Genomic DNA, 15040 nt, shown 5'->3' on the forward strand with positions numbered 1-15040 from the left:
TAGGCACAATTGGCATCTTTATCATTGAGTCTTCTAATCTGTCAATATGTTATATATTTTGTTTAAGTATTATTTCAATAGAGTTTTATAACTCTATAGAAGTCTTGAAAGTATCTTTTTTTGATGTAATCTTAGGTACCTTGTATTTTTATGCTATTATATTTAGATTATTTGCATATTACTCTAAGTAGTTTGTAATCAGTTTTTGCTTTATGTAATTTTAGTCTGTATTAGTAAATGCTTACTATTTTATAATCGTATCTTCCTGGTAAATTGAACATTTTACCATTATGTAATGACAAACTTTATCGCTACAAATGCTTTTTGCCTTAAAGTCTGTTTTGGCTTTATATTACTAGAGCTACCTGCACTTTCGATAGGTTATTATTTTCTTGGCATATCTTTCAGCCTTTTGTATGCTTCTGCTTTGGATATGACTCTTTTATACAGCATACAGCTAGTTTTAAACTTTGTTCTTAATCTAGTTGGACAATCTTTGTCTTTGGGGCATTTAGTCTATTTAATTTTATTGTAATCACAAATACATTTGGCTTTAATTATACCTTGTTATTTTATGTTTTATATTTGTCTCTATTTTGTATATGTTTTTCTCCTTCTTTACATTTTTTGAATTGGTTATTTTTTTTCTCTCTCTCTCTCTTTTTTAATTTCTAAACTCTTGTTTCTATCAAGAAAGTTTAAATTACCTCTATGTGTTTACAGTGGTGAACAATAAAAGTTCTTTGGGCAATTAAATTTCAGCTACCACTCTCTGTCAGTATATAATGCTGTTGTCATCTATTTTAACTCTACCTTGTTGTCTTAATCTTCATAGCACATTATTATTATTGGTGCATTTGATTAATATTTGTTTAGCTTTACTTACATATTTACCGCTTTATTTGCAATACCTTCTTACATCTCAGACCCTCCATCTGAGATCACTTTCCTTCTACATGAAGTACATGCATTAGAAGTTTCTCTTTTTTTTTGAGACGGAGTCTCGCTCTGTCACCCAGGCTGGAGTGCAGTGGCGCAATCTTGGCTCACAGCAACCTCTGCCTCCCGGGTTCAAGCAATTTTCCTGCCTCAGCCTCCCGGGTAGCTGGGACTACAGGTGCCTGCCACCACTCCTGGCTAATTTTTGTATTCTTAATAGAGACAGGGTTTCACCATGTTGGCTAGGATGGTCTCAAACTCCTGACCTCAGGTGATCTGCCCGCCTGGACCTCCCAAAGTGCTGTGATTACAGGCATAAGCCACCGTGCCTGGCCTAGAATTTTCTTTAGTGGGGATCTGCTGGAGGCCAACACTTTCAGTTATCACTTGACAGAAAATGTCTTTGTTTTTGCCCCTGTTATTGAAAGATATTTTCTCTAGGTGTAAAATTCTAGATTTATGATACTTTCTCTTTGCACATTGAACATACCATCCCACTGTCTTCTAGATTCCATTGTGGTATGGTTTGGCTGTATCCCCACCCAAATCTCATCCTTTTTTTTTTTTTTTTTTTTTTTTTTGAGATGGAGTTCCACTCTTGTCGCCCAGGCTGGAGTGCAATGGCACGATCTCGGCTCACTGCAACCTCTGCCTCCCGGGTTCAAGTGATTCTCCTACCTCACATCCTGAGTAGCTGGGATTACAGGCACTTGCCACTACGCCAGCTAATTTTTGTGTTTTTAGTAGAGATGGGGTTTCACCATGTTGGCCAGGATGGTCTGAATCTCTTGACTTCGTGAATCTCCTGCCTCAGACTCCGAAAGTGCTGGGATTGCACGCGTGAGCCACCGCGCCCGGCCCCAAATCTCTTCCTGACTTTCCGTGTGTTATGGGAGGGACCCAGCGGGAGGTAATTCAGTCATGGGGCGGGTCTTTCCCGTGCTGTTCTCGTGATAGTGAGTAAGTCTCTCAAGATCTGAAGGTTATATAAAGGGGATTTCCCTGCACGAGCGCGCCTCTCTGCCTGCCACCTTCCACATGAGATGTGACTTGCTCCTCCTTGCCTTCCACCATGATTGTGAGACTTTCGCAGCCACGTGGAACTGTAAGTCCAATTAAACCTCTTTCTTTTGTAAAGTCTCCAGTATGTCTTTATCAGCAACCTGAGAACAGACTAATACACATTGTTAGCATTGGAATGTTGCTATCTCTTTAACTGTGACTTTCTTAACATTAATCTGTCTCTCGTCTTTAGCTGCTTTTAAGGTCTCTTTCTTCAGTGTTCTGCATTTTTACTATGATGTGTCTAGTTGTGAATTTCTTTTTGTTTATTCTGTTTGAAATTTATCAGGATTCTTGAAAGTTGAGGTCAGTTTGTTTCATCAGTTCTGGAAAGTGTTCAGTTCTTAACTCTATATTTTGCCGTACTCCTATTCTTTTCTGTCTTCTACTCTGACCAAATGAGGTTTTACCTTTTCCCTCTATCCTTCATATTGCTATTGCTTAGCCTTTATATTTGACATCACTTTGTCTCTCTGAGTTGCATCCTTGATAATATGTTTCATTCTCTCTTGCAATTTATTATTATTTTCACAGATGTATAATTTTTCTGCTAAAATTGGCCTCTTGATTTTCATTTCAATTATTGTATTTATAATTTTTCTAAAAAATAGAAATAAATTTTGTTTGCTTTTTTAAATATGCAAACAAATTATTCATCAAGCTTCTACGTTTTATTTCTTGAAACATATTAAACATACTTATTTTATATTCTATGACTGAGAATTTCTATATTTGAAGTTTTAGAGACTCTGGTTCTACTATCTTGTTTATGCTAGCAACTACTCATGATGTATATACAGATTTTTGACAATGAACTGCTCACTTTCCTTGGAACCTTATTTATAAAAATTCTCTGAGGACTCGGCTGAAGAGGAATTTTTCCATAAAAGGTTTAAATGTGCTTCTTTCCATTGCCATGAACACCATTATTCTGGAATTAGTTAAATTAATTTTTTTAGCATATTACTTTTCAGACCACCTTGTGAATTCAGCTGGCAAATGGCATGGGCTAGTAATGGTTAGGAATTCACAGGAGGGTGTTTTTTGTTTGTTTGTTTTGTTTTTTTGTGGGTTTTGTTTTGTTTTGTTTTGAGACGGAGTCTCACTCTGTCGCCCTGGCTGGAGTGCAGTGGTGTAATCTCCGCTCACTGCAAGCTCCACCTCACGGGTTCACACCATTCATCTGCCTCAGCCTCCAGAGTAGCAGGGACTACAAGTACCCTCTACCACACCGGGCTAATTTTTTGTATTTTTAGTAGAGATGGGGTTTCACTGTGTTAGCCAGGATGATCTCGATCTCCTGACCTCGTGATCTGCCTGCCTTGGCCTCCCAAAGTGCTGGGATTACAGGCGTGAGCCACTGCGCCCAACAAAGAGGGTTTTTTTTTTAATGGTATTCAACTAGTTGCCAACCTTAGAAGCAGGCATTTTCCTTGCAAACTGCTTGGGGGAGCCTCACTTGAGGTAGTATTTTACCTTTACTCTGGTTATAGCATTACAGTCCCACACGTACAGTGGGGTGGGAGTGTCTTGTTAAATTCCACACCTTAGGTGGACCCTGAGTTGTATCCTGTCCTCCCAAGTCATAGGAACCTTTGACAACTCATGCACATATTCAGGAAGTTTGGCAAATGCCCTCCAAGTGAATGAGAGCTCCAGGGTGGAAGTCCTGGGTTTCCATCTTCTCTTGGTCTAGGACCTGAGTATTCCTACTTGCCTGCTTGCTTTATTTATTTATTTATTTTTGAGACAAGGTCTTACTCTTTCACCCAGGCTAGAGTGCAGTGGCACAATCACTGCTCACTGCAGCCTCGACCTCCTGGGTTCAAGTCATTCTCCGGCCTCAGCTCCCCTAGCCCCCTCAAGTAACTGGGACTACAGGCATGTGCCACCACACCTGGCTAACTTTTGTAGTTTTTGTAGAGACGAGGTTTTGCCATGTTACCCAGGCTGGTCTCAAACTCCTGGACTCAAGCGATCCTCCCACCTCAACCTCCCAAAATGCTGGGATTACAGGTATGAGCCACCATGCCTGGACCCTGCGTTTTTCATCAGCTTACAGCACCACTGAAAAATATAAGAAATGAAAGTCTTATTTGGATTTAAGTTCTATGTCTGTGTTTCATTCACAGGTAATCTTTCCATACCACATCCAAAAGTCCTTTGCATTTCATTTCAGCCTTTTCATTTCCAGAGTCATCTGTCTACATTTCCTTGAATCCATATATTCTTATACTCCATTGTCCCAGCCAAAAGCCTTAAGGAGATTTTCATCTAGATCTCATAATATATCATTTCTAGAAGTATGTGCTTCCTTTAATTTCAGGAAACTTTTCTTTAACTTGGGAATCAGGACACCATTGCTGTAGCTTCTAGTAACTGGGAGGTGGTAGGGACGCCCTTGTGGCTTCCAAACAGTTGCAAGTAGTAAGTCTCAATTGTAGGGACAACCAAAAGGAAGTCGAGTCAGAAGAGATACTAAGGAAAATAGTTTCCTTAAATTTTCTTTCAAAGTGGGCTGAAGAAGAAAGAGACTATCCCATTGGAATAAAGAAAAGGATTTCCCCAGCCATATTTGAGCAAATAAGTGACAAGCATAGTTTCCATATCTTGGCCAACTAAAGGCTGGAGAACATTAACGTCCATTTGATTTGACTATTATTTCCTCCTGATAACACAGTACATATCTTTTGTGTCTTTCAGAAAGTAAAACCCTTATTAGTGCAATCTAGAACAACCATAACAGGTACATCCTCTTCAAGTCATTGTACATCTTCAGTAAGTCCCTTATTTCTCTCTCTTAAATATTTACTGAGTTAATATTATTCAACTTAAGTAATGAAAATTTTTGATTCACTTACAGGTAGACAGTAAGCATGTGGATGTAGTCAGTGATCAGGCATCCCTTCAACTTTCACCAAAAGGTAAGAATCTTTTTGTTGGAAATGAGGTTCACACCAGAACGGCTACTTAGTCTAGATTAACTTTGCTTTTCTTTTGTACCCTGAGGTATTTGGTATTCTGGGCAAATGCATGACTTTTTTCAGCCAATTTATAAAATTATTGCACAGATAAACTGAATAAAAGAATACTAATATATACTTCTGACTACTGATCACTGCTAATTGAAAATCAATCTATGCAAGGCCCAATGGCTCTTGCCTGTAATCCTAGCACTTTTGGAGGCTGAGGGAGGATCACTTGAAACCAGGAGTTTGAGATGAGCCTAGGCAACATATAAGACTACCTCTACAAAAAAAAAAAAAAATATATATATATATATATATATATATATATATATATATATATATATAAATTAGCCAGGCGTAGTGGCATACACCTATAGTCCCAGCTACTCAGGAGGCTGAGAATTTGCTTGAGCCCAGGAGGTCAAGGCTGCGGTGAGCCAAGATCATGCCACTGTACTCCAGCCTGGGTGACAGAGTGAGACCCTGTCTTTAAATTTAAAAAAAAAAAAAATTACTTTTACTTCAAAACCAGAAACCGCCTTAGTTGGAATCTCATTTGTTTTTTTTAAATTAAACTGCCAACAAACCTGAAGCTCCTGTTAAATTCCTATTTTTTTCCAACTTAATAATTACAAGAAGAGTAGACTGGGCCTGATGGCTCACACCTGTAATCCCAGCACTTTGGGATGCTTGAGTCCAGGAGCTTTAGACCAGCCTGGGCAACCTGGCTGTCCCACCCTCCTGAGTAGTTGGGACAACAGGTGCATACCACCATGCCCAGCTGATTTTTGTTTGCTTGGTTGATTGGTTGGCTTTTTTAGAGATGAGGTTTTGTTATGTTGCCCAGGCTGAAATTATTTCTAAAGCATCTTAATGTACTCACATTTTATGTAAACATATGGATTAATGAATTTAGTTGGCTTGAAATTTTTTTTAACTTTAGATTCCAGGGGTACATGTGCAGATTTGCTGTGTAGATGTATTGCATGATGCTGAGGTTTGGGCTTTGATGGAATTCATCACCCAATTGGTGAACTAGTAATTAGTTGTATGGGATAGGAAGTTTTTCCACCCTTGCCTCCCTCCCTCCCTCCTTTTGGAGACCCCGGTGTCTGTTATTCCCATCTTTATGTCCCTGTGTACTCAATGTTTAGCTCTTATAAGTGAGAACATGTGGTGTTTGGTTTTCTACTTCTGTATTAATTCACTTATGGCCTGCAATTTTAGTTAGGAAGTTTAATTAACCATAGAATTCCATTCCCTAAAAATTCAATTGAGGATTTTGCATTGAAAACTGATTTTCCCTAGCCAAGAAAACCATTTTGCAAAGGTCCCCTTGAAGTGACACAAATAAATTTTGATAGCCACATGACACATAAGGCAGCCCCACTGAAACAAACACTGTCACTCCCTTTTCTAAGCCCTGAAAATGCAAAATGTAGAGTTACTGCCGCTCTGTCTACTGAAAATCCTCCTAAAATCTGTTAGCTCATTTTTTTGCCTTACTAATAAAATTGAATATAAATGTTTTATGATCCATAATTTTACAGTGTGCTATAAGGCTCATCATTCTGAATATTAATCAGCATTATAGAGGAGGCATAAGATAAAATGCTCACATCAGAAGCCTGTGGACATAACCATGAAATTTCCTCCTTTTCAATCTCAGATACAGCTTTGACATGTAATGTTCTTCCCTCTAAAGATAGTTTTGGGAAATAATCCAGTTAACAAAAATTTCTTATTAATTGGTTCCAGTTAATCCAAAATTTACTAGAAATAAATTTCCTATTTCTACTGAATAAAAACAACTAAATGAATGTTAAGAGGAAAGCTGAATTACTGATTTTCTAATTTGGGGAGTAAATGAATCTTCTCTTTAGAAAGCATGATCTTTAGTGGTAATGCCTTGCAGATGGCTTTCAAGCTGGACATTTAAAGGACCAAAATAGCTTTGTGCAGTGGCAATATTGCAGCCAATAAGGTTTATCTGAGGTGTGATTATTGCTAATAAAAGGGCCAAATTAGCCTAGATTATTGCTAATCTTCACCAAACAAGTTATTCCAAGCTCCCAAAGTACTTTACAAGGTTGAGTACCCTCTTCAGACTCCCAGGAAATAGTTTAATACATTATTAATGCTTTCAAGCACTAATTCAAAAATATCTATTAAACAGGTATTAGGTATTGATATGGTTTGGATTTGTGTCTTTGCCCAAATCTCATGTCGAATTGGAGAAGGGGCCTGGTGGGAGGTGATTGGATTATGGGGGCTGATTTCCCCCATGCTGTTTTCATGATAGTAAGTTCTCATGAGATCTGATGGTTTAAAAGTGTGTGGCACTTCGCTGTCTCTCTCTGTCTCTCCTGTTCCTCCATTGTAAGATGTGCTTACTTCCCCTTCCGCCATGATTGTAAGTTTCCTGAGGCCTCCTAGCCATGCTTCCTGTTAAGCCTGTGAAACTAAGTTAATTAAACCTCTTTTCTCCATGAGTTAGCCAGTCTCAGGTAGTTCTTTATAGCGGTGTGAGAATGGACTAATACAGGTACATAAAATATAAGGGGTTACTATAACCTGTTTGGTAACAGATCCCAAACTGAACACTTTAAAGTTAAAATGCATTCCATTTTTAAATATGTAAATAGGATAGGAATATTTAAAATATCCTATGGAACATTATCCTTTCTGTTACAGAATCCTCAGTGTTGGCATCAAAGGTTGAGCTTCTTAGGCTATACTTTCACACCACAAAACACTTTGTGAAATTACATGTAACTAGCATTCAGTGGATATACGTAATATTCTAAATGCCTTTCACATTTTTACTTTAATCCTCACAAAAACCCTATGAGGTAGGTACTCTTGCTTTCCCCCATTTTACAGGTAAGACCATTGAATACAGAGAGGTTTGTAAACTGGTAGGTTTATATTGCAAATAAGTGGAGCAGCTGGATTCAAATCCAGTGTAGGCTAAGGGTACGTGCTAATCCCCACTCAATTATTTTCACCTGCCCCAAGATTTATGCATGATAACACGGAAAATATCCCATTTGCAACAAAACACAGTGGGGAATATCCATGGTGTAACAGAGAGAACCTGGGCTTTGGAGGCTGACAGACTGCTTCCAAGCTTAGGTGACTACTTACTCACTGGTGCCTTCATCTTTGTGCTCCCTGTTGTGTAAAACAGACATGGCAACCCCACCTCTTAGGTTTGTTATGAGGATGAAGTGAGATCATATATGTGATATGCCTAGCTGATTCTTCTCTCTGCCTGTCCTCTTGAGCTGTTCATAGTATAATCCCAAGCTAAAGCCTTGCAAATCTATATTTTAATCCCCCCATGGAAGTAATGATGCCCTAAACAGTAGGCTAATAAATTAAAACAGCTAATCTCTACTGCTTTTTTTTTTCTCTTGAGATGGGGTATTGCTCTGTCATCCAGGCTGGAGTGCAGTGCTCCAGTCATAGCTCACTGCAGTCTCAAACTCCTGGACCCAGGTGATGCTTCTGCCTCAGCCTTCTGAGTAGTAGCTGGAACTACAGGCACACACCACCACATCAAGCTAATTGCTTTATTTTTTGTAGAGACAGGGTCTCACTATGTTGTCCAGACTGGTCTCAAACTCCTGGGCTCAAGCTCTCCTGCTGCCATACATACCCTTTCAAAGTGCTGGTGATTACAGGCATGAGCCACTGTGCCCAGCCTCCTCTGCTTCTGCAGTAGCTGATTTTCTGCCAGGCATAAGTAAAAAATAAAATCTAGCAATAGTATCAAAACATACAGTATATATTTTGAAAAGAGTAAAGTAAAATATAAAATTTAATTTAAAACAATGTCATATCAGGTGATATGTCCTTCCTAGACCGGTTGAAAATGACTTTTTGTTACGTTGCAAGTTCTAAAAGTTCTAAACAGAACGAGAAAGTCGAGTGGTACATGCAACATAGAAAGTTTAAGAGACAAATAAATCCTTGTTACTCTAAGGGGATTAAAAGAATGAGATACAATACTATCTGCAACATTTCAAAGCAGTTTTTATGCAGTAGTAATTATCCAAGAGAGCACAGGTAACATTATTAATTTGTTTGCTACTTACTTGTGATAAAATTTGGGATCTGAGCTGCCTATTGTGTACTGTGCACTGCCACAGATTTTATGTACTCAAGAAGACCTTTCTCACAGTCCAGTAATTAGGTGCTATTGACATTGTAATCTTTGGAAATGTTCTTAATGAGCCCAAAAGACACGAATCTTATAGATAAAACCTCAAAGTAACAGTGACTCTTTAAGTGGCTTGTCAGGAAGAGAAAGCTCAAACATCAGTATCTGAAACACAGGAGAAACCCAAATTTAAACCTAGATTACATTGTGTTGTTAATTCTCTGAGACTTCTAGGGAAGAAACATCCAGGGGGTGATCTGAAAAGGGTTTTAAAAGACAGAACAATCGTAATATATCAGATATAATTTTAAATCTTCCTTTTCACCCTTTGAAGCTTTGGACCCAAGATGTATTTTCAATAAGTATATTTTGCACTGATTTATAAAAATAAATATTGTTTGAAAGTGAAGTTCAGTTGCCCCTGTTGTTTTAAATACAAAAACAAGTTTTAAAATCATGTAAGAAGTTGGAAGTTAGATAAGAAATAAAAAGAAGTTTCAGGCATAAGTGTTAGCATTGGTTTATATATTGTTTCTAGACTGTCAGCTATAATTGATATAATTTGTTAAGGTTTTCAGATTCATATTCAAGTGCATAGTTTTTAATATTACAATGTATATCCAAACAGTGTATTTCACATAGAATTGATGGCCATAAAAATGTTAGGAAGAGTTAATCAATGAATTGTGAGTTAAGTACCAGGACTAACCTGATTTACTAAATATAATGTATTACGGGGTCTGTAAATGTTAATGTCACTGCCATCAACTTTTCCATTACTTCCCTTATTGCCATCAGTTACCTATTATTCAAATTTTATATTTCTAGGTTGTGCATGTCATCTTTGTCTTTGAGACTTGAGCTAATTCTCAACCACCTTTTCTTAGGAATTTCCCTTGCTTTTTATACATTTAGAGATATTTTCTATTAATACTTGAGGCATATACTTTAGCATACTAGATGATAAATTAAAACCTGGGGCTGGGCGTGGTGGCTCACACCGTAATCCCAATACTTTGGGAGGCCAAGGCAGGTGGATCGGTTGTGCTCAGGAGTTTGAGAACAACCTGAGCGACATGGGGAAGCCCCGTCTCTACAAAAAAAAAAAAAAAAAAAAAGCACCTGGTGTAGTGATGTGCACCCATAGTCCCAGCTAGTAGGGAAGCTGAGGTGGGAAGATCACCTGAGCCCAGGGAGGTGGAGGCTGCAGTGAGCCGTGATGGTGCCGCTGCACTTCAGCCTGGGCAACAAAGACCCTGTCTCAAAACAAACAAACAAATAAAAACCTGGAAGATCAGCAGCCTGTCTCTGTTTTTCCTTCCAAATACAGTGAATTCCCAATAGTATAGAAATTGGTTAGGATGACCAACTGCATTAGAGAAGTGAAGACAAAAAAAAGAGGCTCTCTCTCTAACTCAGGCTCTGTCCATAGGTCAGATTGGGATTGAAAAATGTTAGAAATGAAAAGGGAAGGCAACCCATATGCTTTGAAAATACAGTGTTAATCTTTGAAATAAATAGGCAGGTAATTACTTTGAATTTGCAAGATCATAAAAATTTAGTAGAAAAAAGGTTAGACTAATACATATTAAAATGTCCTTTATTAATTTGATGGACTGTCTTATTTCAGTCTAGTGATGTTTTTAAGCATACATAGACAATATTTCATTTAATAAATACCACTGATCACATTCCTTATCACACCCACACCTAGTGTTTGAAGCTCTCTAAAGCACGAGGCAGGAGACAAGAATGTTTCTGGTGTGTGTCGTTAGTCCGGTTAAGCCATGAGTTGGATTCCAGCAGTGTCTCTACCCTGTGACAATGATTTCATCCCAAACCTTGCTGCCTGGTTGCAGGCTGATATTACGGTCATTTAAGAGGCATTATAAACCATATAAGCCATTATGGTAGTAGCAAAATGTTGAGAAAGTGTTTAATTAGTGCAGCAATGAGTGGGTGTTAACTTTTTAATTTAGGAATGAGTCTGCTGGCAAAATGTTACAAGATATTATACATGGATTCATGCAAATCCATGGGCTTACCAAGGGTACCCTTAACTGAGTTTGACGTGGCATCTTTGTATATGAAAGGTGTCATATTAATATTCCTCTCAGCTGCTGGAACCCCCAGTTTGGAAATTGAAGGAATAAACTGAGATCAGAAGAGTGGTATTTATGAGGCGTCGGCTTCTACAAATGTCACTGGGTTTCAATCTTCAGCTTATCACATTCCTGGCTTCTTCAACTTCTTTAATCAAAGTTCCCCATCTTCAAATAAACAATCACATGGGAAAAAGGATGTCACAGAAAGGAAGTATTTTGTCTACTATTAAATTCTACACAAATGTAAGCTAGAGTTGATCCAAAAACGATGACATAATTTTATTTATAGACATTTTGTAGAAATTTTTTATTAGGAAATATTTCAGATATTCATGGAATACAGAGAATTATATGTTGAACATCACCTGGCTCTATTAGATTTTGCCATGCTTGAGCCATAAAAGTAAGACAGTGAAGACTGAGTTGATACAATTCCTCCTTCTCTACCCAGAGGTAACCACTGCCTTGATTTTAGAGTTTGTCAATCATACATATTTTATATCACTACACACACACACACACACACTTATACGTATACACGTACAAACAATTTATAACATCATTTGGCATGTTTTCAAACATTATATCCATGATGGTGGAAGTATGTGTTCTTAATTTTTACCTGTAAATGTTTTTGAAATGTATGTACAGTATTTTGCTGTATGTAGCTTGAGTTCATTTATTTTACCTGCTGTATAGTGTATTCCATTGTGTAACGTGAATATTCTACAACATATTCATTCTGCTGTTGATGGGAATTCAGAAGATTTTCAGTTTGTTAGATTCATAAATAGCTATTTCTCATAGTGTACATAGCAAGAGGTTCACTAAATACCTAGAAGAGGGGCTGCTGAGTTCTAGTAACTTTACTATATAGTGTCAGAATATGCTAATAAATGGTTACTCTACTTTACACACATATCAGTAGGTTATGAGTTTGTATTGTTCCATTTTCCTGCTCACACTTGGAGTTGCCATATTTTTAATTTTTGCTGATCTGAAGGGCGTGAAATTGCATTTTATTCTTTTTTTGAAATTCCCTGATAACTAATAAGAACAATTTTTATATGTTTATTAGCCATTTTAGTTTCCTCTTCTATGAATTGCTTGGTGCTAGAAGTAGATGATTTTTCTATAATTGGGTGGTTCTTTTTTATAGGAGTCTATACATTCTGAACATTATCTCTTTGTTAGTTTCACACTTCATAAATATCTTCTTCCTGTCTGTGGCGTGTCTTTTAACTTTGCTTTTGATGTCTAGTTGAATCAAATTTTTAAAAAGTTTTTATGTAGTAATATTTTTAATATTTTAATTTATGAATTGTTCTTTGATTGCCTTTCCTAGAAAAAGATCTCCCACTCTAAGCTTATAGAAACAATCCCACATTGTCTTCTAAAAATATTACCAATTTGACTTTCACACTTAGGCCTTTGAAAGCACCAGAATTAATTTTTTTATTATACTTTAAGTTCTGGGATACATGTGCAAAATGTGCAGTTTTGTCACATAGGTATACATGTGCCATGGTGGTTTTCTGTACCCATCAGCCCATCACCTACATTAGGTATTTCTCCTAATGCTATCCCTCCCGTATCCCCCACCCCCTGACGGGCCCCAGTGTGTGATGTTCCCCTCCCTGTGTCCGTGTGTTCTCATTGTTCACATCCCACCTATGAGTGAGAATATATGGTGTTTGGTTTTCTGTTCCTGTGTTAGTTTGCTGAGGATGATGGTTTCTAGCTTCATCCATGTCCCTGCAAAGGACATGAACTCATCCTTTTTTATGACTGCATAGTACTCCATGGTATATATGAGCCACATTTTCTTTATCCAGTCTATTATTGATGGACATTTGGGTTGGTTCCAAGTCTTTGCTGTTGTGAATAGTGCTGCAATAAACATACATGTGTATATGTTTATAGTAGAATGATTTATAATCCTTTGGGTATACACCGAGTAATAGGATTGCTGGGTCAAATGGTATTTCTAGTTCTAGATCCTTGAGGAATCGCCACACAGAATTAATTTTTGTAGATGATGTAGTTTTGGAGTCTTTTGTTGCAATAGAGTAGCTGATTATCATATCATCATTTACCCTCCCTTTCCTGCCCCCTTCCCTTTTGTAATGCTACCTCTGACATATGCCGAGTCTCCGTGTTGGTAGGAGCTTTTCCTAGGATCTTCATTCTGTGCAAATTACCTACTTGTCTTTTCTACTCAAGTTCCATGAAAAGACTGTTGGTATTTTGATATAAAGATTGATCTGGGAGAATTCACATTTTTATGATATTGAATCCTTCCAGCTATGAATACATTACAACTTTCCATTGATTTGGAGCCTCCTGTATATTTTTAAATTATGTTTTACACTATCTTCATAAAAGGTTTACATATCTTTTACTGAATTTATTCCTGAGACACTTATAGATATAAGTAAATTATACTTTTTGTTGCCATTATGAAAGGAATCATTTTTCTATGATCATTCTAAGTATCTATTATTATTGACTATTTTTATGCTTTTGATCTTATGTTTAACAAACTTGCTGAACTCTGTGGGCCTTATAGCTGAAAAATTTCTTATTTATATTTGGACAATCACATCATCTATAATTTGAAAGACTTGTCTCTTGTATGTACTTTTTTTTTTCTTAATGCACTGGCTAGAATTTCCAGTATTGTAATAGAGCAGTCGGTGGCATCCTTTTTTGGTTTCTGTCTCTAACAGGATAATTTCTAAAGTGTCATCATGAAGTATGATGTTTATTGTAGGTTTGTCATAGCTATTCTTTAATCAAGTCACTAAAGTTCTCTTCTATAGCAGGTGCTGAAAGTTTTTATAACAAATTGATGGCTAAGCTTTACCTGGTTTTCCCCCCTTTACCTATTAAGCTGATAATTGTGATCATTCTCCTTTTATCTGTTAATGTTGAAATATATTAATACATTTTCTCATGTTAAATTATACTTGTATTTCTTAACTTTTGTGTTCATAATTAATTTTAATTTTCTGGTCTTTTACGTAGAATTTTTCTTCTGAGTTTGGTCTATAATTTTTTTCCCTGAATTCCCATTATCTAGTTTGGATATAAAGGCTATACTCGACTCAGTAGGAAGGTTTAGATTCTTCTACCTCTTCTTTCAGATGATTAAAGTTAATATATAATAGGTATCTCAGCTGAGTGTGGTGGCTCAGGCCTGTAATCCCAGCACTTTGGGAGACAGAGGCAGGTGGATCATGAGGTCAGGAGTTTGAGACCAGACTGACCAACATGTTGAAACCCTGTCTCTACTAAAAATACAAAAATTAGCTGGGTGTGGTGGCGCACACCTGTAATCCCAGCTACTCAAGAGGCTGAGGCAGGAGAATTGCTTGAACTCAGGAGGCAGAGGCTGCAGTGAGCTGAGATCACGCCACTGCACTCCGGCCTGGGCAACACAGTGAGACTCTGTCTCAAAAAAAAAAAAAACAAAGATATCTCTTCTTTGATGGTGTGAAAAATTTGTCAAACTGGACCTAGTGTCCTTTATGAAGGTGAGAGATATTTTCAAATACAAATTTAGTTTCTTTAATAGCTGTTAGTGTTTTGTTGTTGTTGTTGTTGAGTCAATTGCAGCAACATTTTTTTCTAGACGATTCATTTGATCTAGGTTTTCAAATACATTGAAATAAACTTGTTCATTGTATTCTCCCATTAATTCTAAAATATCTGTAATTATTTTTTGCCCCTGATGTTTTCTTTTTTCTGAGACAGAGTCTTAGTCTGTTGGCCAGGCTGGAGTACAGTGGCAAGATCTC

General features: G+C 37.3%; 1 protein-coding gene and 1 pseudogene across 1 annotated transcript in view; both read left to right on the forward strand.

The window, feature by feature from the left end:
* Window positions 1–15040, forward strand: part of C9H10orf67 (chromosome 9 C10orf67 homolog) — a 139092-nt gene that overhangs the window by 109981 nt on the left and 14071 nt on the right. The window contains exons 16-17 of the mRNA XM_071068740.1: window positions 4705–4779; window positions 4865–4925. Coding sequence (XP_070924841.1) covers window positions 4705–4779; window positions 4865–4925 — 136 coding nt within the window. The remainder of the gene's footprint in view (window positions 1–4704; window positions 4780–4864; window positions 4926–15040) is intronic.
* On the forward strand, window positions 6921–6986 carry LOC112426390 (U4 spliceosomal RNA; annotated as a pseudogene).

This window comes from Macaca nemestrina, chromosome 9 (assembly GCF_043159975.1).
Source record: "Macaca nemestrina isolate mMacNem1 chromosome 9, mMacNem.hap1, whole genome shotgun sequence".
Classification (NCBI taxonomy): Eukaryota; Metazoa; Chordata; class Mammalia; order Primates; family Cercopithecidae; genus Macaca; species Macaca nemestrina.